The following is a 23,024-nucleotide window of genomic DNA, read 5'->3' as shown; positions in this document are numbered from 1 at the left end:
AACAGGGCAGCCTCACGCAGGCTCCGGCCACCCCCAGCAGGCACTGTGGCCCGAACTCTCTGTCTTTCTTCCCCTCCGCGTCGTTTTTGCTGGAATGAACCATCCCCGTGGATCTCCTCCCAGCTCTGGAACTGCACGCATTTCTCCCTAGGAAGCTTGTCTTCTCCACGCCACAGACTGGAGCTAAACCTGAGCGCTGGCGACTCTGCCCCCGCCCCGACCCTGTCCAGGAATGGCCCGGCCTGGGAGAAGGGGACAGGGCAGCGGCACAGCGTCGCACAGCCCCGGGCCCCCTCTCCACACACCACACAGGGGGCCTCAGCCTCCCTCCGTGGCACTTGGATCAAAGCCCAAACGTCCAGGCCTCTACGTTCCCTCTGCAGATGTGGCCTCTGGGGCTGATGTGACAGGCACGTGGCTCAGTGCGCCCGTGGACACGTTCAGGGAGGCCCTCTGGTCTTTCCCCATAACTCCCCCGGGGACAGAGACATGAGCCCCCAGCAGACCTGCCCTGCCCACCAGGGCCTCCCCCTCCCGCCAGGGCAGTCGGAAGTATCCAGCAACGAAGCTCCACCTGGCCACCCTGGGTGGAGGCGGCTGCGGGGGGAGGCAGCACCAGGGGCGAGGGGGCGGGGTCGCTCCACACCGAGGGCACCTTGCCAAGGCCCGAGGGGAGCAGCAGCACCTGGGTTTCATAGGGGACACATGACACGTCACCCCCTCCCCGTGCAGAAGGGCTTGATGGCGAGGACTCCGGCTCCTGTCACTTCCCCCCAGGGCCACCAGCAGTGCCACTCCAAGCTCCCGACTCGTCCCTGGACACCCCTGGGAGGGGGTTTGCTAGGTGCCCTTTTGGGCTTGTCTCTGCCAGTGCTGGTCCCACGGTTGTCCCCCCTGTAGTGACTGGCAGGGGTCACCCTGCAGAGCCAGGACCCTTCCCCTAGCCAGGTTCCCTGACGGCTTTGGCGCTGGCCCAGGCCCTACCAGAGCTTCACACTGTGCCACATGGGGTGTGACCTTGCAATGGTCACCCGTTCTCTGGGCCCCTGGGTCAATACGCAAGCCTGTCCTGGGCTATTCCGAGGAGCAAGTTAGTAACAGAACATTCCCGACAGGGCTACCGCAGCGGCCCGGCACCAGAGCCCCAGCGCAGGCCCGGCCCTGCCCCTGCTGACCATGAGGACCCCGGAACACCTGCTACGAATCCCCAGGCCCCGGGCTTCTCATACACCTGTCTGGGCTCAGGCTCTCCTGTGCCCCGAGCCCCTCCCAGCCACAGCACCCCTCACATGGCTTCTGGTCCGGGGCAACAAGCCCAAGTGCCAAGGTGGAGCCCCCGGGAAGCACCCATCACGGCCTCTGCTGGCAGAATCCCGGAGCTGCGCAGGGCCCACGGAGAGCTCAGGGTCACACGGGCTCCGGCGTCCCGTCCCAGCCCTCGCCCTCGCCTCCCAGGGGACACCACAGCGGCAGTGGGAACCACAGAAGCTCTAAGTTCACGGAACAGCAGGGTAATGAACCAGGTGGGTGAATGCCTCCCATTGTTTCCATCTTGTATTTGTACAAAAGTGCGTGCACCACCAAGGGACTTTCCACTTGGAGCAGCGCACGGAGCTCAGCGCCCTGCTAACTTCCCGGGTTACGGGCGAGGCCTTGGAGCGCCTCAGCCCCACTGGAGCCACAGGAGGGGTTCCCACGCCACCCACCAGCCACGGCCAAGTGCACTCTCCAGAGCAGGGCCCCGGCGACCGTCCCGGGCAACCGCCCTCCGGGGCCCAGGCCCCCTCCATCAGGGATGGGGAAAGAGGAGCCGGGTGCCACCATCATTCATTCACTTGTCACTCATTCATTCTTTGGCTACTTCCTGAGCCCCTCCCCTGCCCTGTGCATCTGTCACTGCCAGCCAGACAGGAATGTGCCAGGAGACTCACCGGCTGTGTGGGCCTAGAGCAAGGAGCCCGGGACTCGCCCGGCCTTCCGTGAGCTGCGACACCAGGGACAATAACGTCGTCTGCCACCGTCGCGGCAGGCACACAGCAGAGGTGAGCTGCACACATCCTCCTGGGCAGGGCAGGACTGCACCCCCCCCACAGCGGACAGTACTTCCAGGGAGGCCCCGCGTCCGGCGCCCCGGTCTCCGGGGCTCTTCCTCCTCATGCAGCCATCGTTAGTAAGCGCCTGTGGAATGCCTGCCACTGAAGCTGGCGCGGAGCAGCTCGTGTGCGGGGACTCCTGCACCAGCAGCCACGCTCGGGGAGCTCGCCCCGTGGCGACTGGACAACTCCACTCATCCGGCATTTTGTTCTCCCAACAGCCAGCTGCCCGCTGCCTGAGCCACGCACCCAGCGGTCTGAAGCACGAGACGGCCGGGAGGGGAGGGTACCTCGGTTAGGGCAGGCCGGGAGGGCCCCCGCTGCAGCGCGTTCTGGATGGGGCGGTTGTCCCAGCAGAGGGAAGCCGAGGGGCAGAGGTGTGCAGTCACAGGTCCCGGTCTCACGGACCAGGACACTGGCCCTGGAATCCCCGCCCCAGCCACGCAGCCCGCACAGGGCTGGGCACACATGCCAGCTCTGCTGCCGGCCAGAGCTGGACCTCCTGAGGGCAAGCCCCGTGCCCTCTCAGCACAGCACCCCTCACCGGAGGACCCCTCATGGCCTGAACATCTGAAGAAGCTTCTAGAAGGGAGCCCTGGTCCCACCTGGAGGGCCACGGCATCATGGGCTCTGGGGGGTGAAAAGGCTCGGCGTCCGGGAGCAGAGACCCTTGGGGGAGGGGGTGATGGGTGCCCCCAGGGGCAGCTGTCCCCGAAGACCACCCTGCCTCCAGCTGCTCCTCCCAGGAAGTCAGCTCCCATGCGGGGCTCACAGGAGCCTCGCCACTGGGCCTGCCAGCCGGCATCGGGTACCCTCGTCCTGCAGGTAACAAAACCCAGGCGGCGGCCAGAGGGCTCCAGGCAGCTGCAGGAACCGGATTCTGCCCACCTGACAGCCATGGAGAGTGAGGCCCGCAACGCCGCTGTTCTGACGTCATCCTGCTACTCGGGATGACCATGACCCACCAGTCTCACGAGGCCCTGACCAGCAGAACGGGAGCAGCAGCGCTCCCAGCCCTGCTGGCCCGGGGCGAGTGCCAGCTCCCTGGTGTGGCCACCTTGCCTCCGGGGGCCTTCGTCTCATTCCCGCCCGGGTTGGCTGCACCTGCACCTCCCCACACCCAGCACTGGCACCTCTTGGCCCAGCGGCCGCCATTCCCTCTGCCGGGACGCCCTTCCCACCTTTCTGCACCCAGCCGCCGCCCGAAGCTTCCCCAGGTCCTCTTCCTGTCCTGGGACCTGTGCTTTCCCCATGACCTCCACCCGACCCTGGGCCTTTGGCAGCTACAGCCCTTCCCCCAGGGGACAGGCCAGGGCCCCCAGATCCCCGTCAACGCTCATCCGGCCTGCAGTCCCAGGGAGGAAGGCGGTGGGCCTCGGAGGAACCCCACCGCTCCTGGGGCGCTTCCGGGCGGGAGTCAGCAGACCTCAGGCCACCGGGGCTGGCTGCACCCAGCGCAGAGCCCCCGCCCCGCAACGAGCACACCCGGGCGGCGCTCCCCTCCCCACCGGTTCCAGAACTCACTATTCGTAGATATTTATAGCACCCTCCCCCAAGTCAGGTTCCCTCCCCCGCAATGGGCAGCGCATCGCTGAGCCGGCGCCCCCTCCCCCCTCCCCGGGAGCTGTCGGGGGCTCTCCCCCTCCACTCGCCTCCACCTGGCCCCCACGGGCAGCCAAGGCCCCCCGCACGCGCCCAGCACCCCGACTGCGCCTGGGCCTCCGCCGCAGACCCCGGTCGGGGGTGGGGAAGGCGGACGCCGAGGCCTCCCTCCCCCAGCCCAGCGCGGCGCCGAAGGTTGGGGGGCGCGGTGCACAAAGCAGGCCTGAGGCCCCCCGCGCCTCGGGGACGCCCCCCGCCTGGCCGGGGAGGGGGTGGTCGATGCGCTGAGGCTCTGCCCTCCGGGGCCGCCGAGAGCTCGGCTGAGCAACTGGGTGGGGGAGGGGGCGCCAGAGCCCCAGCGCTTCTCCCGCATCCCGCCCCCACTTCGGCCCACCCCTGGCCCCCGGCCCCAGCGCTGCCGCCCCCACAGGTCACGCGCAGGGAGGGGGCCGTGGGAGCCGCGCGGGGGTGGGGGGAGGTGCGCAGGGAGCGCGGAGCCAGAGGCGAGGCGGGGAGCGCGGGGATGGAGGGGCTGCGGCGCGGGCCCCCCCCGGACACAGGGGTCAACTCACCCATCGCCCGCTGGGTCTCAGCGGCGGCGGCAGCAGCGGCGGCGGCGACTCCGCGGCCCCCGGGGCCCCCGGCGGGGAGATGCTGGCGTCCGCCGCAGCCTCTCGCCCCATCCCGGGCTCCGGCGGCGGCGGCTGCGGCGGGCGCCCGGCATCGCAGGCAGCGCGGCCCCGGCCCGGCCCCGATCCCCGCCCCCCACCCCACCTCCACCCCGTCCCGCGGGCCCGGCGCGGCCGCTCGGCTGCACCCCGGGGCGGCGGCGGGGGCCGGGCGAGCCGAGGGGCGCCGGGGAGGGACCCTCCGCCGGCGCGAGGGGCGTGCGGAGGCGAGGCCGAGCGCTGCGCGCAGAGGTGCCCGCGCCCGGCCGGCTCCGGTCCCGCCCCGCCCCCACCACCGCCCCCTCCCCTCCCCCGCCGGCCGCGCCGCGCCGCGCCGGGCCGGGGGCGCCTGGGACCGCAGACTCCTCGGGCCGCCGCGCTCCGCGCCTCCCGCGTGGGCCGGATCCCCTGTGTGGGAGTGCGCGCGCGCCCCTGCCCGTGACCGTGCGTGCGCCGGCCCACGGCCCGGGCGTCCTGCGCGGGGGTGTGGGTGCGGTGGGAGGCGGGGCGGCCGGAGAGCGTGTGTCTGCTGTGCGCCTGGGGCTGCGTGTCCGCTCCTGCGTGTGCGTGGCTGTGTGCGCGTGTGCTCTGCGGCGTGCTTGGGTCTGAGCGAGTCCCTAAGGTCCTGGTCTGCTCGCGTGTGTGCGTGGAAGTGTTCGGCGCGTGCCTGCCTGTCCCCGGAGGGTGCCTGTGTGTTCACATGCGTGCGTGGTGGTGTTTGCTTGCCGAGGCCCGGGGCTCAGATGTAGCTGGTTCAGGGCCTGGTGCCGGGTCTACACAGCCCTCTGGGTCTGGTTGGGAGCCACTCTGCCTTGCCTGTGACCCTCCGACCCCTGCACCACTATGCACAAAGCCACCTGTGCCACTCTCCCAGTAGATGGCCCCACACCTCTGAGTGGCCGGGTGTCCTGGCCCTGCTCCAGCTTTGGCCACCAGCCTTTCTCCAAGGGACCCCCGCTTTTGCAAATAAAGTGTAAAACAGGCTCCTCTGCCCCTGCGCTCCAGCTGAGGGACTGAGTGGGGGTGAGGGCCTGCCCTGCACCGGGGGCTCTGGAGCGCGGGAGGGAGCGTGGACGTGCCCTCCCTGCCCAGAGCTGCCCGGCTCCGGAAGATTCTGGGGCTGCACACTGCCCCCACTCAGCCTTTGTTTTCTCGACCTTTCTAGATTCCCAGGCTTCTTGGGAGGCCTTGGAGCTGCAGTCATGGGGGTCGGGGCCATACCAAAGCCCGCCTCCGCCTCCCAGCAGGCTCTTGGCCTGCAGTAGGGGCTGGGGGGGGGGGGGGCGATGCCGCCCAGGCCCTTCTGATGGGACAAGTGACTCTCTCAGTCACTCACCAGCAGCCCTGCTCTGCTGTGGCTCCGGGGACTGGCCCCGCAGAGAGCTGGCCCCTTACTCCCTTCCCCCCAGCACACATGGGGCACACAGGGTGCTGGGGAGGGGGAGCCGCGAAATGCCTGGGTGCCTGTCAGGCTCCGCTGTAGTCCCAGCCACGTCAGGGCCCTAAGCCTCAGTCGCTTCATCTGCAGAATGGGAATAACCACACGGATCACCCACACTGACATCCCGGCATTCTGGCTCACTTCCGGTCCTGTTTAGGGGACTGGCAGCAGGGAGGGGGCTCGGTAGGTGGTCCTGCTGCCCCACCCCCTCCTCTGGGCCCAGGCGGCCTGACGGGGTACTGAGGGAGCAGGGAGAAGCCCAGATACAAGATTAGCCTCCCCCAGGCGGTGTCACCTTTCAGCCCCTTGCACCTGGGGCCCATCTGGCTCTGGGAACAATTGCCGGGTCTGTTATCCCTGGAGCAGCTACTGCCCGGCCCGGAGAGCCGCATTCCGCCCGCCGGCCTGCCCCTGGTCTCCAGGTGGGAAGACCCCTGACCCATGCCCTGCAGGTCCAGGAGGGCAGGGAGGGCGGCGTGCAGGGGGCTGAGGGAGCTGGCTCCAGGCCCTGCTCCTGCCGGTCTGGAGGCCCCTCTTTCTGCCCTGGCCTTGCCCGTGGGGTGGCGGCCTCAGAGCCGTGGGCAGCGGAGCGAGGGAGAGCGTGGGAAAGGCCACCCTGGCAGGTGCCAGAGCTGCCCAGGAAGTGCCCTGTCCTCTTCCTTCTCCGCTCACCCCAGCCCGCGCCTGCCCCCTGCTCTGCCCCGCCCCACACACCCTGCGTTCATTGGCTCACTTGTTCCTGACCCCCATTGGTAAAGCAGACACATGTACGCCTCTCTGGGGAAACTCCTACTCATCCTGCAAGACCCAGTCCAGATGTCCCATCCTCCTGCAGGCCCCTGGTGTGTGTGTCGGGCTTCTGGGTCCCAGAGGCCTTGTGCATTTGCAGCCCTCCCCGTCAGGCCAGCCCCCTCTCAGCCTCCTCGCTGCCTCTCCCCCTGCGTTTCCTCTGCTTGGCCCTCAGGAGCTGAGCTCCTCCCAGCTGCTGCCCTGGGCCCCTGCTGGTCTTGCTGTGTGCTCTGTGGGCAAGGGCCTGGGTTCCAGGTGAGCCTGGGCCTCAGTGGCTGTGGACAAGCCCCTTCCTCCCTGCAGGCCTCAGTCCACACAGTTGGGTTGGACAGGGATTCATTAGCTGGGGGTGGGGGAGTCGCGAGGTCCAGGAATCGCCTACACTCCCCTTAGTGGTCTGTGTGGGAGCATGTGCCGCCCACGTGTGCTTTCCAGAGGGAAGGGAGATCGGTGGCGCTCCCTGGAGGCTTGAAGGGCTCAGGACCCCATGAGGAATCCTGGCCCTGCGCGCCCCTGCGCCCCTCCTGCAGGCAGGAGCCCTGTGTGTTGCGGGCGCACCTGCCTGCCTCACCCCTGCACTGCCCCCGCTGCCTGGTGTGCTCTCTCCCAACAGCTTCCCCTCTGCGGTCCTGCTCCTGTCCCGCCCCCAGAGCTGCCAGCATGAGGCTGGGCAGCGGAAGTCAGCTGCCCTCCCTCCTCCGCCCAAGCCCTGCTGTGGCTCCCAGCTCACTTCCTGTTCTGTTGCCTGTGTCCCCGTCGCCCGGAAAGGCGACGAGGGCGGCACCTCTGCCCGGCCTGTTGCTGGCTGGCACATAGTAGGTGCTCGGCCAGTGCCACTGCATAAGGAGCCCAGAGCGCCCCGTCCTGGCCTCTGTGAGGGTTTCGGGGACACCCGTCACACGGAAGTGCCTTAGTGCTGGGAGCGCGCGGGCAGGTGGGAGCCCAGAGAGGAGGGCCAGCCGGCAGGAGAGGGAGACCCCCATCAGGCTGCACAAGTCACCGTTTCCACCACACTAAGCCACACACTTAGCCGTAAACTCGGAGCCGGCTCTGTCTCCAGCCCCCACCTGCCTCCCGTGCTGTGACCCCAGGTGAGGACACGGGCACTCAGAGGAGATTGACCGAGCCCAGGCGACAGCTGAGGGCCAGAGCCAGCTCTTGGGCCACCTGCCGCCCAGTGGCTGGCCCCACAGAGAGGGAGGAAGGCGAAGACAGGGGCAGGTGCGGCCGCACCCGTGTACACAGCGTCTGCTGTGTGCCGGGCCCTGAGCTCCCGCTGACGTGGGAGTGGACGAGAGTCGCACTGGTCCCTGTCCCCAGGAGAGCTGGGCCAGCGGGGGCAGCGAAGAGACAGGGAGAGAGCAGAGGCCGGGCGTCGCGGGGCTGCAGCACAGCCTGGCCCGGAGGAACTGAGCACAGAGGGGAATGGCATTGAGGCCGGGAAGAGCATAGCTAAGGGGGAGGGGAGGGGCTAGACTTGGGGGCGGGGCACCGAGGGCGGTGACTCAGGCCGCAGATGGCCCCCAAGCTGAGCGTTGGCCTGAGCAGCCAAGCTGAAGCCAAACAGGTGCTCCCTCTGCAGCCCGGCCACAGCCTGCCCCAGGGGAGCCGGCTGAGTCACAGCAGTGGCCCCAGCTGGCTTTTCCTGCCTGGGGCCTTGGGTCTCACGCACGCACGCACGCACAGCCGCACAACCCTGGACACACAGATTCCCCTGAACCCTCAAACCCCTGCTGGGTGCGCCCCACAAACCCACAGGACAACATTCCACAGGGTCACCGCAGGGAGGGAGGGCAGGGCTGGGAACAAAGTGATCAGCGGGGGGTGGGGTGGGGGGATCAAGCCACCCAAAGCCCCTCTCCTGCCTCCAGGGCCCCCACCCCCACCCCAGCCACTTCCAGCCACACCCAGCTCCTGGTCAGGTGAAGGCACATTGGAACACAGCCGATCCACCCAAGGGCCACACGGGTGTCCTGGTCCAGGGCCGTCCTCACCCAGGAAGGTGGGTGGGGGCCGGGCCACGAGGTTAGCCCTGGAAACATCCAATCAGCCTTCACTTGGCCCAGCCTGCACAGCTGGGACCACAGGTGGCCCACTAGGGGCCGGCAGTTTCTCTGGTCCTTTTGATGACCAGAACCCAAATAAGGCAGGCCAGGAGCCGGGCAGGGTCCAGGCTGCCCTGGAGCCGGTGGGAGGAGAGGGGACCTCACTCACGACCTCTGGGGTCGGCCGAGAAGGCAGCAGAGGGAGCTTCCCCCTGGGGGCTCAGCCGCTCACCCCTCCAGCTGCCGGCACAGGGCATGGTTGGGCCTCACACCTGTGACCTGGGCGCTGCCAATGCCCCGCGGGGCTCCTCCTCCATCCCAGAGACCTGCGTGGAGCCGGGCAGCGGCCCCGTGCCGGCAGGTCTGCTGCTGTGCCAAGATGTCCGGATGTCACCGCATACTTCCTCTGCTGCCCGGAGAATGTGGGGTCGGCACTTGGGAAGGCTCAGGACAAATTTTGGGGGTGGCTGGTGTTGGGGCTCAGAGGTTAAACCACAGCTTGTGATGCCGGTGGCCTACAAGGGAGTGCCGGTCCAAGTCCTGGCTGCTCCACTTCCGATCTAGCTCTCTGCTGTGGCCTGGGAAAGCAGTGGAAGATGGCCCAAGTGCTTGGGCCCCTGCACCCACATGGGAGACCTGGAAGAAGCTCCTGGCTCCTGGTAGCCCAGCCCTGGCTGTTGTAGCCATTTGGGGAGTGGACCAGCGGATGGAAGATCTCTCTGTGTCTCTACCTCTCTCTCTTTTTCAAGTAAATAAAATAAGTCTAAAAAGGAAAAAAAAAAAAACAGAGATTGAATTCTGCTACCTTTGTGGTTTGGGCTCAGTCATTCGGCCTCTCTGTGCCTCGGTTTTCTCATCTGTAAAATGGGTCAAGCAGGGTCACTGTGAGGACTGAATTAACTGGACACGGGCTGAGTGCCCGGGACACAGCAAGTGCTGCCATGGCTCCTACTCCACAGGTCGCGTGCATCCAAGAGCCGCTGCTTAAGGCCTTTTGGGAGCTCGGAGTCTCAGAAGGTCTTTGGAGGTGGCTGAGTCCCAGCCACACCCCCTTACAGGGCGAGGAAACGGGGTTCAGAGAGAGGCTGGGTCTGTCCCGGGGACGAGGCCCGGTCCCACCCCCTTCGGTCCATGCCGGTGCACCTGCTCCCAGGGCCCCATGGCCAGACCACCATCCGGGCCCCATGGGACCAACCTGCAGAGTGCTTGGCCACGCCCACGGCCAGCAGCAGGGTGGGTAGAGTACCAGGGCCCAGGGACTGAGATGTTCTAGGGACAGGGCGTGGCTTCTAGAATGGCCTGCACCCTTGACTCGCCGAGAGTCACCTGTGCCTGAGGGGCTTGGCGCCTCCGAGCCACAAAGCCAGGTCTCAGGAGTTGTTCCCGCTGTAGCTGTCCACCCCGGCAGGAGTGGCAGGGGAGGGCTCAGTGAGCTGAGATCCCCGCCCCCGTAGCCTGAATCCCCGGGCTGGCCCCTCTCAGTCCCTCTCCCCCAGGGCTGCCTGACCTGGCAGAGCGGGCTGGGCGTGGTCAGAGCTGGGGAGCTGCAGTGGGCTCCGTGCCCACCGTGGGGTCGTCAGCAAGGCTCGCTGGTACCCACCGGCATCACCTGTCCCTCGGCCCCTCCCCTCTGCCGGCTTCCTATGGGGCCCTGCCGGCCCTGCGGAAGCAACAGCCCAGCTGCCAGCATGAAGGGGAACTCAAGTGCGTTGTGAAGCGGAGAGCAACCCCGTGCAGCCGCCGTGGGAAAATCAAACAGAACCCCGTGTGACCCAGCAGCCCCACTTCTGGGGTCACGCCCAGAGCGCTGACGGCAGGGAGCCGCAGGTGTCTGAGCTGCACTGGTCATAGCAGCACAAGGTGGGAGCCGCCCAAACATCCCTCGGAGGCCGCAGACACACGGACGCGTGGGACAGAGCCGCCATCTGACCACGGACACGGAAGAAGCGCCTGGCTCGTGGCTTCTGCCTGGCCCAGCCTGGACCGTTGTGGGCAGCTGGGGAGGGAACCAGCGCCTGTGCCCAGCTTCTATGCAGAGTCTGCTGTGGGAGGGGCTCCTGGAGCCGGCCCCCCTTGGCTATCAAGGGACAACTGCATTTTACCAGACAAAAGAAAAGAGAGAAGGGATCAGGAGATCGGGAGGTGGCACTGGGGAGCAGCTGGGGTGAGCTCGGGAATGGTGAAGGCGACGACTGTGACCACAGCCGCGAACACGCAGCATTGACCGCAGGCTGGCCCTGTCCCGACACGCCAGCCAGCGTCGCAGGCCACAGCTGCCACTGGGCTGGACTCAGGCTCCCCGGGCCAAATCCTGGACCCCCTGCCTGTCCTCCCTCCCTCCTCCGGGCTGCGAGGGCTAGATGCTTAGCACAGAGCCCACCCGAGGGCCGTGGGCAGGACTGGACGAGACCAGCGCCAGTGCAGAGGGGTCACGTTCGACTCTCTTCTCCCCATTCTCCAGATGACACTGAGGCAGAGAGGTTGGGCCCTGTCCCCGAGATCCGCAGCTGATGAGCGGCAGAGCCAGGCCGCGGGGCCCTCCCTGAGGCCTCTGGGGGTATGGGCGGCGGAGGAACCTACCGCGGCCTCCCCGCCGGCCCCAGGGAGCACCAGTCTGGTGGGGCTGGCATGGGGCCCTGGGCGCAGCCGCTGGGAGGCCCTGGCAGAGCGGGTCGGGAAGGGTGGGCAGGCGGAGGCTCCGGCCAGCTGAGCCAGGCGGGGCCCTGGGCGTTGTCAGCCCCAGGAGCAGGCCCAGCCTCATTCCTCCGAGGGCAGGGAGAGTGGAGCTCAGGCCGCCCAGAGGGGGGACAGTCGGCCACGCAGCTCCCTGTTAGGTCCCTGGGCTGACGGCTGTGCCCGCTGAGTGGCGGCCCCTTCCCCACTGTTGCTTGCTGGGTGGGTGTGGGCAAAGGGCCTCTCCACCCCCCTCCTCAGGGGCGTCTCCAGGCTGCTGGACTTTGGGGTTCTGCAGGGGTGAACCGGGCAAGCCCTTCGTGCCCACAAAGCTGTTTTCGGTTACTGGAGTGAGACAGCGCGGCTGGGTCCCCGTGTGCAGAAAAGCTCACGGTTCTGAGGTTGGGCGAGAGAGGCGCTGGCTTGGGGTCCTGCATGCTCACCTCGGGGAGGGCTCCCTCGGGGGCCCAGGGCAGCCCCCCGGGACGCACGGAGCAAGCATCGCCACACTGGATCAACCCCTGGGGGCCAACCACATGCCAACCCTCGCAGCTCCTCGGCCAGACGAAGGCTCCAGGACGCTGGGGACGCCGGGACCCCACGGGGCGACTGTCACAGGGACGCCGACCCTCCCGCCACCCTGTGACTTCCCAAGGTCATGGGATTTCCCAAGCGGAGCTGGACTCCCTGCCCAGACCTGCTCTCCTTCAACCCCACCCCAGTCCTTTCCTGCTATGGGAAAGATGAGTCAGGGGCCGGCAGCGCCGAGGCTGCTGGGACAGCGGCACAGGCCCGTCCACCCCGTTTCTCTGCCCGTCCCTCCGGGCCCCACTGACCCGTGTCCGCAGCTTGACCCACACATGGGAGTCAAGTGCTGAAGAGCTTGGGTGGAGGAGCCCCCCAGCTGCTGCTGTCCCGAGACCCCACCAGGCCTTGCGGGAGCCCTGGGACCACATGTGCCAGAAGAGTGGGTGCCCAACAGCCTCTGGAGACCCCGCTGGGGCCACCGGAAGTGCTGTCCACGGCGTCCAGTCCCCAGCGGGGGTCTGCACCCAAATACATGCCCACCGTTGCCCTTCCCCGTCCCGCCTGGGTCACGCATGCGCTTCTTGCTGATCAGCCAGGGCCCGAGCTCTGCTCCTGGCTCCTGTCCTGCTTTCTCCTTGTGGTCATCCTGCACCAGGACGGGCTCCAGGCAGGACAAAGCTGCTGAAGCAGCCCCGTTCATTCTCTGTGGGGAGCAGCTCCCGAGTGGGGCTGGAAGCAGTCAGGTCCCGGGACGGAGCCCTGGGGTCACTGCTGGCCTCGCCGGCCATGGCTGCCTGGCGGCACAGCCTGCCAGTCAGCTCCCTGCAAAGGCGGCCAGCGGGCCGGCAGAGCACGGATGCTCTGAGCGGAGAGGAGACCCGGGCCGGGGGGTGGACAAAGAAGCTCCGTGCAGGAACAAGCAGAAGGGTAAGCATGTGGGCTGCGATGCCCATGCCTCGTATCGGACTGTCCGGGTTCATCGCCTGCCTCTGGCTCCCGCCTCCTGCTAATGCAGACCCTGGGAGGCCGGGGGAGGCTCAAGCAGTCGGGTCCCCAGCACGCGTGTGGGACACCTCCCGGCTTTGGCCTCAGCGCAGTCCCAGCCATTGTGGGTATTTAGGGAGTGAACTGGATGGGAGCGTGTTTCTCTCTCTCTCTCTCTCTCTCTCTCTCTCTCTCTGTCTCTCTCTCTCCCTCTCCCTCCCCCACTTCAGTAAATAAATAATAGGGCCAACTTTGTGGCACAGTGGGTTAAGCAGCCGCCTGCAGTGCCGGCATCCCACATGGGCACCAGTTCAAGCCCCAGCTGCTCCACTTCCGATCCAGCTCTCTGCTGTGGCCTGGGAGAGCAGTAGAAGATGGCCCAGGTGCTTGGGCCCCTGCACCTGCATGGAAGACCCAGCAGGAGTTCCAGGCTCCTGGCTTCAGCCTGGCCCAGCCCTGGCCATCACAGTCATTTGGGGAGTGAACCAGCAGATGGAAGATCTCTCTCTCTCTCTCCCTCTCTCTCTCTCTCTCTCTCTCTCTCTCTCTCTTTCAAATACATATTTCTTTCAAATAAATACTAAGAAGGAAAAAAATGTTTATCCAGGCGACCTGCACATGGGCTCCCGCCTGGCACGATTGCTTCTGCCAGGGTGGCAGGTGGGGGCAGACTGCGACAGTTTACACACTCGGCAGGGCGGGCTTTACAAGCTCATTCCGTGTGACTTAGGAAGGAGCCCCTCTGCCCCCTGCTGGCTCCGGGACCCTCCGCTGTCCCGGCTAAGGGGCGGGCGGGGTGGGGGGGGAGCGGTCGGCACAGAGGGCTCAGGACGGCTTGCTCCGGCACAGACGCCACTACAGCACAAGGGTTACTTGGGGCTAAAAATGGACGTTTTAGAGCAGCAGGTGCCAGATGTGCACTCTGCCACCCGCCCCTTCTTCCTGACGGCAGGGGACGCGGCGACTACGGGGAACACGTCCTGGTCCCCGAAGGGCGGGGCCACCTTTTCCTCGCTCAGACCCCGATGGTGAAGGAGCTCACCTCCCCTCGCCCCCCCCACCCCCACCCCCGCCAGCTACTTCCCACACGCGCCTCCCTCCGGGGGTCCCCCAAACCCTCTGCCAAGTGCATTCCTGCGCTTTCTCCTGCTGATCTGCCCGAAGTCCGTTTCATGCTAAGCCCCAACACCAAATCCTTGAGGGCAGACACAAAACTTTGCCTCCCCTAGGACCCTGACACCGTCCAAATCTGACCCAGGGCAGGTGTAGGAGCCGGGCTGGGATCCCACACAGCACCCAGATTCCAGGTCCTTCCCAGCGGCTCCCCGGAGACAGCTCCTCTGTGCTAAGGAAGCCCCACCACCCCTATTCGGGAGGCCACCAGGACCCCTCTGCCACCAGGGCCACCACCGACTCTCAGGGCCAGTGCTGTGGCACCGCAGGTTAAGCTGCCATCTGCAATGCCAGCAGCCCATCTCGGGCACCAGTTCGAATCCTGGCTGCTCTGCTCCTGATCCAGCTCCCTACTGATGCTCCTGGGAAAACAGCAGAAACTGGCCCAAAAGTCCCTGCCACCCATGTGGGAGACACAAATGGAGTTCCGTGCTCCTGGCTCTGGCCGAGCCAGCCCTGCCAGTGTTTTGGCCGTTTGGAAAGTGAACCGGTGGATGGAAGATTCTGTCTCTCCCCCTCTGTTACTCTTTCAGATAAATAATCTTTACAAAAATATTTGTTCCCAGCAGAAGGTGTGTTTGCCCCCACCCCAACCTGCTGCCCCTCCCCCTCAAGAGGGGCGACTTCTTACTGTGAAGCTGAGTCCCGAGGCTCGGTGAGGTCTGGAAGTCCCAGGAGGGGCAGGTGCAAACTGGCTGCTGGTCTCCAGCGGTCTGCTCTGCAGGTGGCTGTGGCCAGCCCTGCCCACCCCCCCTCACTCCCAGGCCTGCTGGTCCCGGGCATGGGTGGGTCACAAGGCGGAACTGGGCCCGCAGGAGGAGGGGCGTCTGTAACCTGGATTGCCAGATGCAATGTGCTGTGGGCACAGCCCTGGCCACATTTGTTTGCAAACAGCGGTTGGTGTCATGTGAGGGTCCCTGAGGCGGCTGAGGGGCTGGACCAGTGAGAGCTACTCCTTCCTCCCAGGCTACCCCGTCCGGGCCCCCAGGGCTCCTGCAGCGGGCCTGTCCACCAAGCCGTGGGTGGACACGCTGAAGCCCACAACCGCACAGTGGCCTGCCCGAGACCACAGAGCCACACCCTGTGATGCGAGGACTGTGTGAGGCCCGAGGGCTGCGGGGCCAGGTGCAGCCTCACAGCTTGCAGCCAGCCTGGGGACGCCCTGCGGACACGGGCCTGGGCCAGCCAGACGCTCCTGGAGGCACTGAGCCGGGCACGGACCCCCCATTCCCTTGTTTCCCTCCTTCGCTGCTCTGCCTCTCCTCCCCCTCCCTCGGCCCGCATGCACACATGGGCAGGGCCTTGCTTTCCTTCCTGATGTGTGAATGGACCTGGGTCATGTGGGGGGCGACGGGCGGCGGGGAGACTGTCACAGAGGCCATCGCAGGGGTGGGCGTGCAAGGGTTGGGGAGAGATGAGACCTCCAGGTCAGGGGGGTTGAGGGGAGAGGGGACACGTCGTGGGGCCACCTCCCAGGTCCTGTGCGGAAGGCTGACCCTGACAGCTGGGCTCAGGATCCCAGAGTCCGGCAGAAACAGGTGCCCTCGCTGGCCTCTGGGCAGGTGCACGCTTCCCCGCGCTCATCTACTCCTGCAGGTCCTCCACCCCCTCCCAGCCCAGCGTGCACCGGCCCTCCCCGGGGGCCTTCCCAGATTCTCCCGCTGGACCCCCTCTTCCGTCTGCTCTGCTCATTCACTCAGGGAACACTGCCGACTGGGCCTGGGTGCCGGCTCCAAGGGGATGCCGGTGACTGCCCTCAAGGGAGCCACACTGCAGCTGACTCTCGGGTCCCTGGTTGCCTTCGTCAGGTTCACCTGAGTTTCTCCAAGTGGGAGACACTGAGCCGAGCACACGCCTCTTGTGCCCATGTTTACCTCCAGTGTCAAAACCAAGGAAAACCTGTAGCCCGCATCCCGCATGGACACAGGTTCAAGTCCCAGCAGCTCCATTTCCAGTCCAGCTTCCTGGTAACGTGCCTGCAAGGCAGCAGATGGCCCAAGTCGCCTGCTAAGAGGAAACCTCATGGTACATGGAGAAAAGTCTGGACTGCCAGGCCCTGCTCCTGCGACTTTGGGCAACCTGCTTTACCCGAGTTTGGTTTCCTCGGCTCTGTAATGCCGGGACAGCAAGTGGTGAATGAGGCAACACGAATCAGCCACAAACTTGGTATGAGAAACTCATTAACTGGCTGCTTTCTGCTTTGATGCTGCAGTCCACAGCGGGGCTGTCAGTCTTCTCTTGGAGAGGAGATGGGGTCAGGGTTATGGGTCTTTCAGGGTCTCCTGGGGATACCCAGAGAGCAAGAAGTTACAGGGGGTGGACAGGAGCTCCTAGCCAGAACCTGCAGCAGCTCGGGTCTTGTCCGTTCCAGACCCTGGCTCACCCTGGAGCTTCAGATTTCTAACTCCACAGCAGGACCAAGGAACCTGGATCTATTTTTATTTTGTAAAGATCTTTGAAAAACAGAGTTGGAGAGGACAGCGAGCTGGGAGTTGAACCAGCACCCAAATGGGATGCTGGCAATACAGGCGGCAACTTAACCTGCTGACCCCAGGAACCTGGATTTCAACCACCACCCCCTCTTCACTGCCGAAGGACACCGCTGTGCAGCCAGCTGGGGCCCACAGTGCATCCTCCCCACCACCCGATGGCAGCGCGTGCACCTGCTCGCACAGGACTGCCGAGGCTTCCCACCTCCTCCAGGGCAGCCCGTCCATCGTCCAGCAGCTCATATACCTGGAACTTCTGTTCTGAGCCCAACCTCTAGTCCTTTCCCCGCCACCTCCTTAACCTGTATGATCTGTCTCATCTACAGCACAGGGCCAGCAACAGGGACCCACAAACCTCAGACACACACACCCCTGCAGGGGCGGGGGTGAGGCCTCCAGCACCTGCGGTCGTGGTCGGTTCTGAGAGTCACAGGGCCCCCAGCCCGGGCTCTGCACAGCACAGCACTGACCTGGAGCCCCTCCTGAGGCACCAGCTCACTCAACGAGTGATTTCAAATCCTATTTTTGAAAAGGAGAAAAGTTGGTTTTGTACTAAAATAGACACAGGGACAATACAGACTTGGCTGAAAAATGCGCCTGTTCAAAACAAATGCACATCTAAATTTTTACAAAAGATTTATTTATTTGAAAGGCAGATGTAGAGACAGAGTGATCTTCTATCTGCTGGTTCACTTCCCAGATGGCTGCAACGGCCAGGGCTGGGCCAGACTGAAGCCAGGAGCCAGGAGCTCCACCCTGGTCATCCATTTGGGTGGCGGTGGCCCAAGCACTCAGCACGCCTATCATTTCCCAGGAGCGTTATCAGGAAGCTGGACTGGACGTGGAGCAGCTGGGACTTGAACTGGCACTGGTGTGGTGCGCCTGCAGTTGTGCCACAGCGGCAGCCCCAAGGCATCTAATTTCTTACCGAGCTTCGGGGACACAGGTGCAGCCTCCACCCAGGCCATCCCGCTCCCGATGACTGCAAGGGCCCAGGGGTCGGGGGCAGGCGGTGAGCAGTCTTGAACAACCCACACAGCAGGTGCTACGAGGTGGAAGGCGGAAGCACAGGATGGCTTTGCAGATGTGACAACCGCAGCTTAATTTGGCCATGTGGATGCCAGCCTGGGGCTCAGGCCCCGGGGAGAGCGAGCCCCGGGAAGGCTGGGTTAGACAAGGCCAGGCCCTGGGTGGGGGGGGGGGCTCCAGAGGCAGGAGTGGTCCGTGAACTGCTGAGTCTCAGCGCTGTGCCAGAGGCAGCCTGCCCTTAAGGAGGCTGTCAGCACCGTGAGGGAACACGGTGTGTGCTCGCCAGGGCGTTAGGTGGCCAGTTAGGGCGTCAGGGCTCCACCACTGGCGTGCCCGTGCTCGGTACCGGCCGCCAGCTCCCGCCACTGCAGGGCTCAAATGGTCGGGTCCCTGCCACCCCTGTGGGAGCCCTGGGTCGAATTCCCAGCTCCTGGCTTTTTCTCAACCTGGTCTCAGCTACTGTGGGCATCTGGGGAGTGAAGCAGCGGATGGGAGAGCGCCCTGCCTCTCAAGTAAACACTGAACAAACAGGAGCCACCTGGGAGCCTGGCCAACGGCCTCCACCCAGGGCTCCACTGAGCAGCAAGCAGGGCCGCCGCCCAGCAGCCGGGCTCCTCAGGGAAGCTGCAGGTAGCACCAGCGCCTGCGCACACGGGGCCCGGCCCGGCCTCCCTCAGACAGGACCGCTGTGCGCGGCAGAGGCGTGGGCTCCACGTGGTGGGCGGGGGACTCCCACCCACCACAGCTATGGAGACTCGGACGTCTCCTGCAATCACTCTTGCATTCCAAAGAGTTATGTATTTGAAAGGCAGGGCCACAGGGAGAGACCACGGCTTCTTTCTCCAAATGGCCACAATGGCCAGGGCTGAAGCCAGGAGCTTCATCATGGTCTCCCACACAGGTGCAGGGCCCCAAACACTGCACCACCTGCTGCTTCCTCAGGCCAGTAGCAGGGCGGAGGTGGAGGTGGATCGGAGGTGGAGCAGCTGGGACTTACACTGGCACCCACGTGGGAAGCCAGCGTCGGGGGCGGGTTAACTCACTGCCCCCACCCTGCAGTCCTGTGGAGACGTGGACAATGAAAGTGAGGCCCAGCCAGAGTGTGTCCCCCACGGCCATGTGGCTGCTCCTGCCTCTTCCCTCACTGACAGCGCTGCCTTACCTGGACAGCGGGGCCCCAAGGTCCGGCCCCACCTGGGCTGGTCCTGGCCAGACCTCTACTGAGCCTGTGGCTGTCAGGCTCTGGGAGGAACCGGGTATTCAAGGGCCAAGGGCACAGGCAGTGCACGGGGTCTCCGGTTCCATGGGATCCAGCTTCGGGGAACCCTGTGTTTTCCACTAGAGGCCGTGGGAGGTGGCCAAAGGCTGGAGTGGGCCACGTGGGCCAAGGGTCAGTATCAGCTCCGCCCATCTCATGTCAGGGACTCTGAACACCCAAGGGACCCAGTGTCCCTGGCTCAGTGTCAGCTATCTGCCCACCTCGGGCACGTGGGGCAGGGCTGGCACTGACGAGGACCACGTGTGAGAACCCGTGCACTCGGCACCTGCAAGGGCTCTCAGGACCCACAGGGCACGGCCAGGGAAGCTGCGGAAGAGGCAGATCCCGCGGGTGCAGCGCTCTGCCACGGGGGAGCACGGCTCGCTCCGAGGCAGCCGGCGCTGCCCTGCCACACACTCTGAGGGATGAGCTCCAAGTCAGAGAGCAGCGACAGGTGCTGTGCGGACGAGCAGCACGGGCTGTTCCTCACCAACAAGGCCGAAGGGCACCGCAGGCGGCGAAGGCTGGAGCCCCGGGCGGAGCAGCCTCCCATGGAGACCCCCTCCCGGCACCGCCACGGCCCGGAGGCCTGAGACGGCACCACGGACACCAAGTGCATCCCCCTCTTTGTGGCTTCCGTCCTGCACCAACAGTGACTGCTCTGGCACTCGGACATTCTCGACAATTCTCTCTTCCAGGGTCCTTGTGACTGACTCCCAGCCCACCCACCTACAGAGCAGGCCCTGTGCCCAGCCCCATTGTGCCCTCTGCTTCTGCCGTGGCATCCAGGCCGACCCAGCCTCCCCCAGCCCTGCACTGGGCCCTGCTCGGCTGCAGGGGGAACAGCTGCTGCCCACAGGGTGAGCAGGGACTCAGGACGGCCTTCAGCTGTGTAGACGCCTGGCCCTTGGAGCCTGCACAGCAGCGGCCAATCCCGGCTGAGCTGTGTCCAGGGCACCCCGGGGCAGGGAGACGGGCGGAGGCAGCAGAACCCAGTGGGCCGCTGCTGTGTGACCGGGGCACACGTCTCGGGGCTGCTCCTGCTCCGAGGCCAGGAACCACAGTCCCAGGGAGGCCCTGGTGGCAGAGCGCATGGAGACCGCGTCCCTCCCCCGTGTGTGGGGACAGTGCACATCCCTAAAGCCCTTGGTCAGACCCTCGCCCCTCAGGGCTGTGTTCCCCTCCTCTCCTCCAGGCAGCCCAGGGCCTGGCCACTGCCTGGGAGCCAGCAGTGACCCCCTCGCCAGTGCGGCGGTCGTGCATCTCAGCTGCCCGGCTGCTGCCTTCCCTGGCACCAGCAGGGCGTGGCCACTCCCCCGACTGGGCCCTCCCGCCCGGCACAGCGTGGGCTCTGCCTGGAGAGGCCCAGCCCCCAGCCCGTTCTGTGGCAGCTCCAGGACCAGTGCTTCTCTGAGGCCAGTTCCCTCTGGGTCTATTTACTGGGGCCCCGGGGGCCTTGGTGCTGCCCTGGCCTTCCTGAGTGTTGCCCACTGACCACCAGGGATGGGTACGGGCACACCTGGATTTGGCACAGGGCCGAGAGGCTGGAGGAGGGTGACAGTCACCACGCAGAGGTTTGACCGGCGGTGGCCGGCGGAGGTGGCAGCCTTGAGGGCAGTTGTCCATCAGGTGTGGCACTTGTGGTCCTGGGGACCTCTCCCCCGGCTGCTGAAGGAGCTCGGGGGGCCTGTGGGCCAGGTCCAGTCTGAACTTGCATGCTCTACAGCCCAAGAGCCGGGGGAGCCAGGTGCCCGCCAAGGACGGGGCTTCCCCGCCCCTGTGGTGCAGGCTAAGGTCAGCAAACCTGAGCCCCCCTCCCCACGACAGGCCCTGCTCGAGCTGCGCTGCCAGTTGGGCTACGGCGCCGTCATCACGCTCTGCTCGCCGTGGTCCACACTCCAGAGGCGGTAAAACTCAGCAAAGTCCACATAGGGTTCGACGCGGCCGTCCTCGCCGGGCGGGAGCGAGTGGGCCGGGCGGGAGCGGAAGAGGCCGCCGTCGGAGCTGGAGCTGCTGCTCTGGGTGTGGGTGTTGGTGGACTGCAGCGTCAGGGTCGGGCTCTGGCTGCAGGGGCCACAGTGGAGGGAGTCAGGCACGGGCACAGGGGCCAGGGGCCCTGGCTTCCAGCCTGGGGACAGAGCAGCCCCTACCCCCAGCCCCTCGGGCCACAGGCCTCTCGGGAAAAGCCGACCGTGAGAACTGGTCAGGCAGGCAGTCCTGGGGAGCAGGGGCCGCCCAGCTCGGGCGCCGAGGGGACCAGGCGGCAGCGCTCCCGTGGAGGGAGCAGCCATGGGATGGTGCTGGGGCTGGACGGGGGCTCCCGCCTCCAGCTGGCAGGCTGAGAACAGGCACTCGTCTTGGTCACAGTGACAGGCGGGCATTCCTGCTGGTCCCCATCCTGCCAACTCGGGCCCACCCAGACCAACTACAGGCTCAAGCTGGGGGCGGAGGCAGAGGCAGAGAAGGGGCCGGCGGTCCTGCTGCATCTGGGCCACAGTGTCAGGCTGTGCTTTGTGGACACAGCTGGTGGCTCCCTCAGCGCAGCCCAGCAGGGGTGGAGAGGCCGCCCCAACTGCACCCGAGCTGCCAGGCCCAGCCTACAGTAGTGGCGGCAGCAGTGAGGAGGGCAGGGGAGGAAGGCCACTCCCTCCCTGTGGGCCCTTCTAATCGGCTACATCCTGCAGCCTGGAGAGCCTGGGTGTGGCATCTCCATTACTCCCCGCCCCCGGGTGGGGAATGTGGAAACCAGATCCAGGCCCCCTGGGGTGGGGGGACATTCCACACAAGTGGAGGGGGAGGGGACAGCAGACTAGAGCAGGTCTATGGGCGCCACGACAGCCGCCGGAATCCAGGGAGCTCGCTCCAAAGCTAAACCTGGCTGTTCTGGCCTCAGCCGCCACCTTTGTGTTGCTGGCACAGGCCTACGCCGGCCCCCACACACGGGTGCCGTGGGGAAGCCACACTGCTGGCCACTGCAGACGGGACACAGAGGCACAGGCCTACGCCGGCCCCCAGAGGCCGACAGGACTAGCAGACGGTCAGTGTCGGTGGTCAGGAGACCCTGCCCCGCCCCCCAGCCACCTTTGGCTCCCCAGACCCAAACCTCTTCCCCAGCCTGGGAGCCTCAGCTCTTCCTGCCTGACCCAGGAGGGGCCTGGGGGATGCCAGGGCATTTCTGTCCAGCCCCGGGACCCGAGCGCAGGGAGTAGTGAGGGCTTACTTGGTGAGTGTGGGCGTGGCCTCGTCCAGAGTGGAAGCACTGTGGGCCCCGTTGACCATCTGGCCCTGGGAGGGCATGACCAGGGAGAGGGTCACGCTGGTCTTGCTGGTGCTCTGGGCGCTGGAGTAAGGCACGGATACTGGGTACACGCGGCCGCCTGCAGCTGCGAGAAGGAGCGCGTGGGCCACTGGGGCGGGATGGACACTGGGCAGCGGGGCTGGGGAGCGCCCGGCTGCCCGGGCCCGCAGGGCAGCTCAGGGCTGGGGGGCCTGCTGGGCAGGGACTCCCCCAGTCTGGGTGGCACCTCCCTTCGGCAGGAGAGCCCGCTGGCTGAGAGGAGCGACAGAGCCCGGGGCCGCGCCGCGGTGAGGAAAGGGTTACTGCCCGCTCCCCGGGGCGCTTGGATCCTGAAGATCCATTTGCTTTCTCATGAGGCTGACCCAGTAAAAACACGGCTGCAGTAACGACCCGAGACACGTCAGGAACCCTGGAGCCCACGGGGGAACAGCGCCGTCGCGGGCGCCTGAGCGCTGAGGTTTGCTTGTTTGTAAAAAGAGGGAGGAGGCCTGGGTCGTGGCACAGTGAGCTGAGCCATCGCCTGACGCCGGCGTCCTGCAAGCGCTGGGTCGAGTCCCGGCTACTGCCGAGCCAGCTCCCTGGCTAACTCTCTGGGAAAGCTGCAGCAGGCAACCCAAGTACTCGGACCCCTGCTGCCCACGGGGGAGCTGCAGGAGGTCCAGGCTCCGGGCTTGAGCCAGTCCCAGCCCTGGCCGTTGTGGCGATCTGTGCAGTAAACCAGTGGACAGAAGACCTCTCTGTCCTTCCCTCTCTCTTTGTAACTGGCTTTCAAATAAATCAATCTAAAAAAAAAAAAAAGGAAAAAAAGAACGCAGGCCTCAGGCACAAACGGTCTGAGCACTGGGCGGCTCGCAGAGGGCACGGGGAAGCATCACCCCTCTCCTGACCCACCCGATGGGAAGCTGGAAACCCCAGGGAGCCAGCGCGAGGCCCGTCCACGGGTCCTCAGGCCGA

The 23,024-nt window shown here is 66.0% G+C and overlaps 2 protein-coding genes across 4 annotated transcripts in view; both read right to left on the bottom strand.

Moving 5' to 3' along the window:
- Nucleotides 1–14,701, bottom strand: part of MGAT3 (beta-1,4-mannosyl-glycoprotein 4-beta-N-acetylglucosaminyltransferase) — a 34,969-nt gene extending 20,268 nt beyond the window's left edge. The window contains exon 1 of one of the 2 annotated variants that reach the window (XM_051845881.2): nt 14,628–14,701. The gene's annotated coding sequence lies outside the window, so the exon portion shown is untranslated. Of the gene's footprint in view, nt 1–4,267; nt 4,465–14,627 lie in introns of those variants that run through there. The other variant, XM_051845878.2, reaches the window with a different exon arrangement.
- A 2,403-nt stretch (nt 14,702–17,104) lies between these two features.
- The window catches only part of TAB1 (TGF-beta activated kinase 1 (MAP3K7) binding protein 1), a 24,347-nt gene continuing 18,427 nt past the window's right edge, over nt 17,105–23,024 (bottom strand). For both annotated transcript variants that reach the window (XM_008257017.4, XM_002711387.5), the window contains exons 10-11: nt 21,993–22,155; nt 17,105–20,836 (exon numbers count right to left, since the gene is read on the bottom strand). In XM_008257017.4, the coding sequence (XP_008255239.2) occupies nt 20,629–20,836; nt 21,993–22,155 (371 nt within the window). In that variant the 3' untranslated portion in view covers nt 17,105–20,628. The remainder of the gene's footprint in view (nt 20,837–21,992; nt 22,156–23,024) is intronic.

This window comes from Oryctolagus cuniculus, chromosome 11, assembly GCF_964237555.1.
Source record: "Oryctolagus cuniculus chromosome 11, mOryCun1.1, whole genome shotgun sequence".
NCBI lineage: Eukaryota > Metazoa > Chordata > Mammalia > Lagomorpha > Leporidae > Oryctolagus > Oryctolagus cuniculus.
Note: the sequence above shows the minus strand (reverse complement) of the source record. Positions and strands in the feature narration are given on the sequence as shown.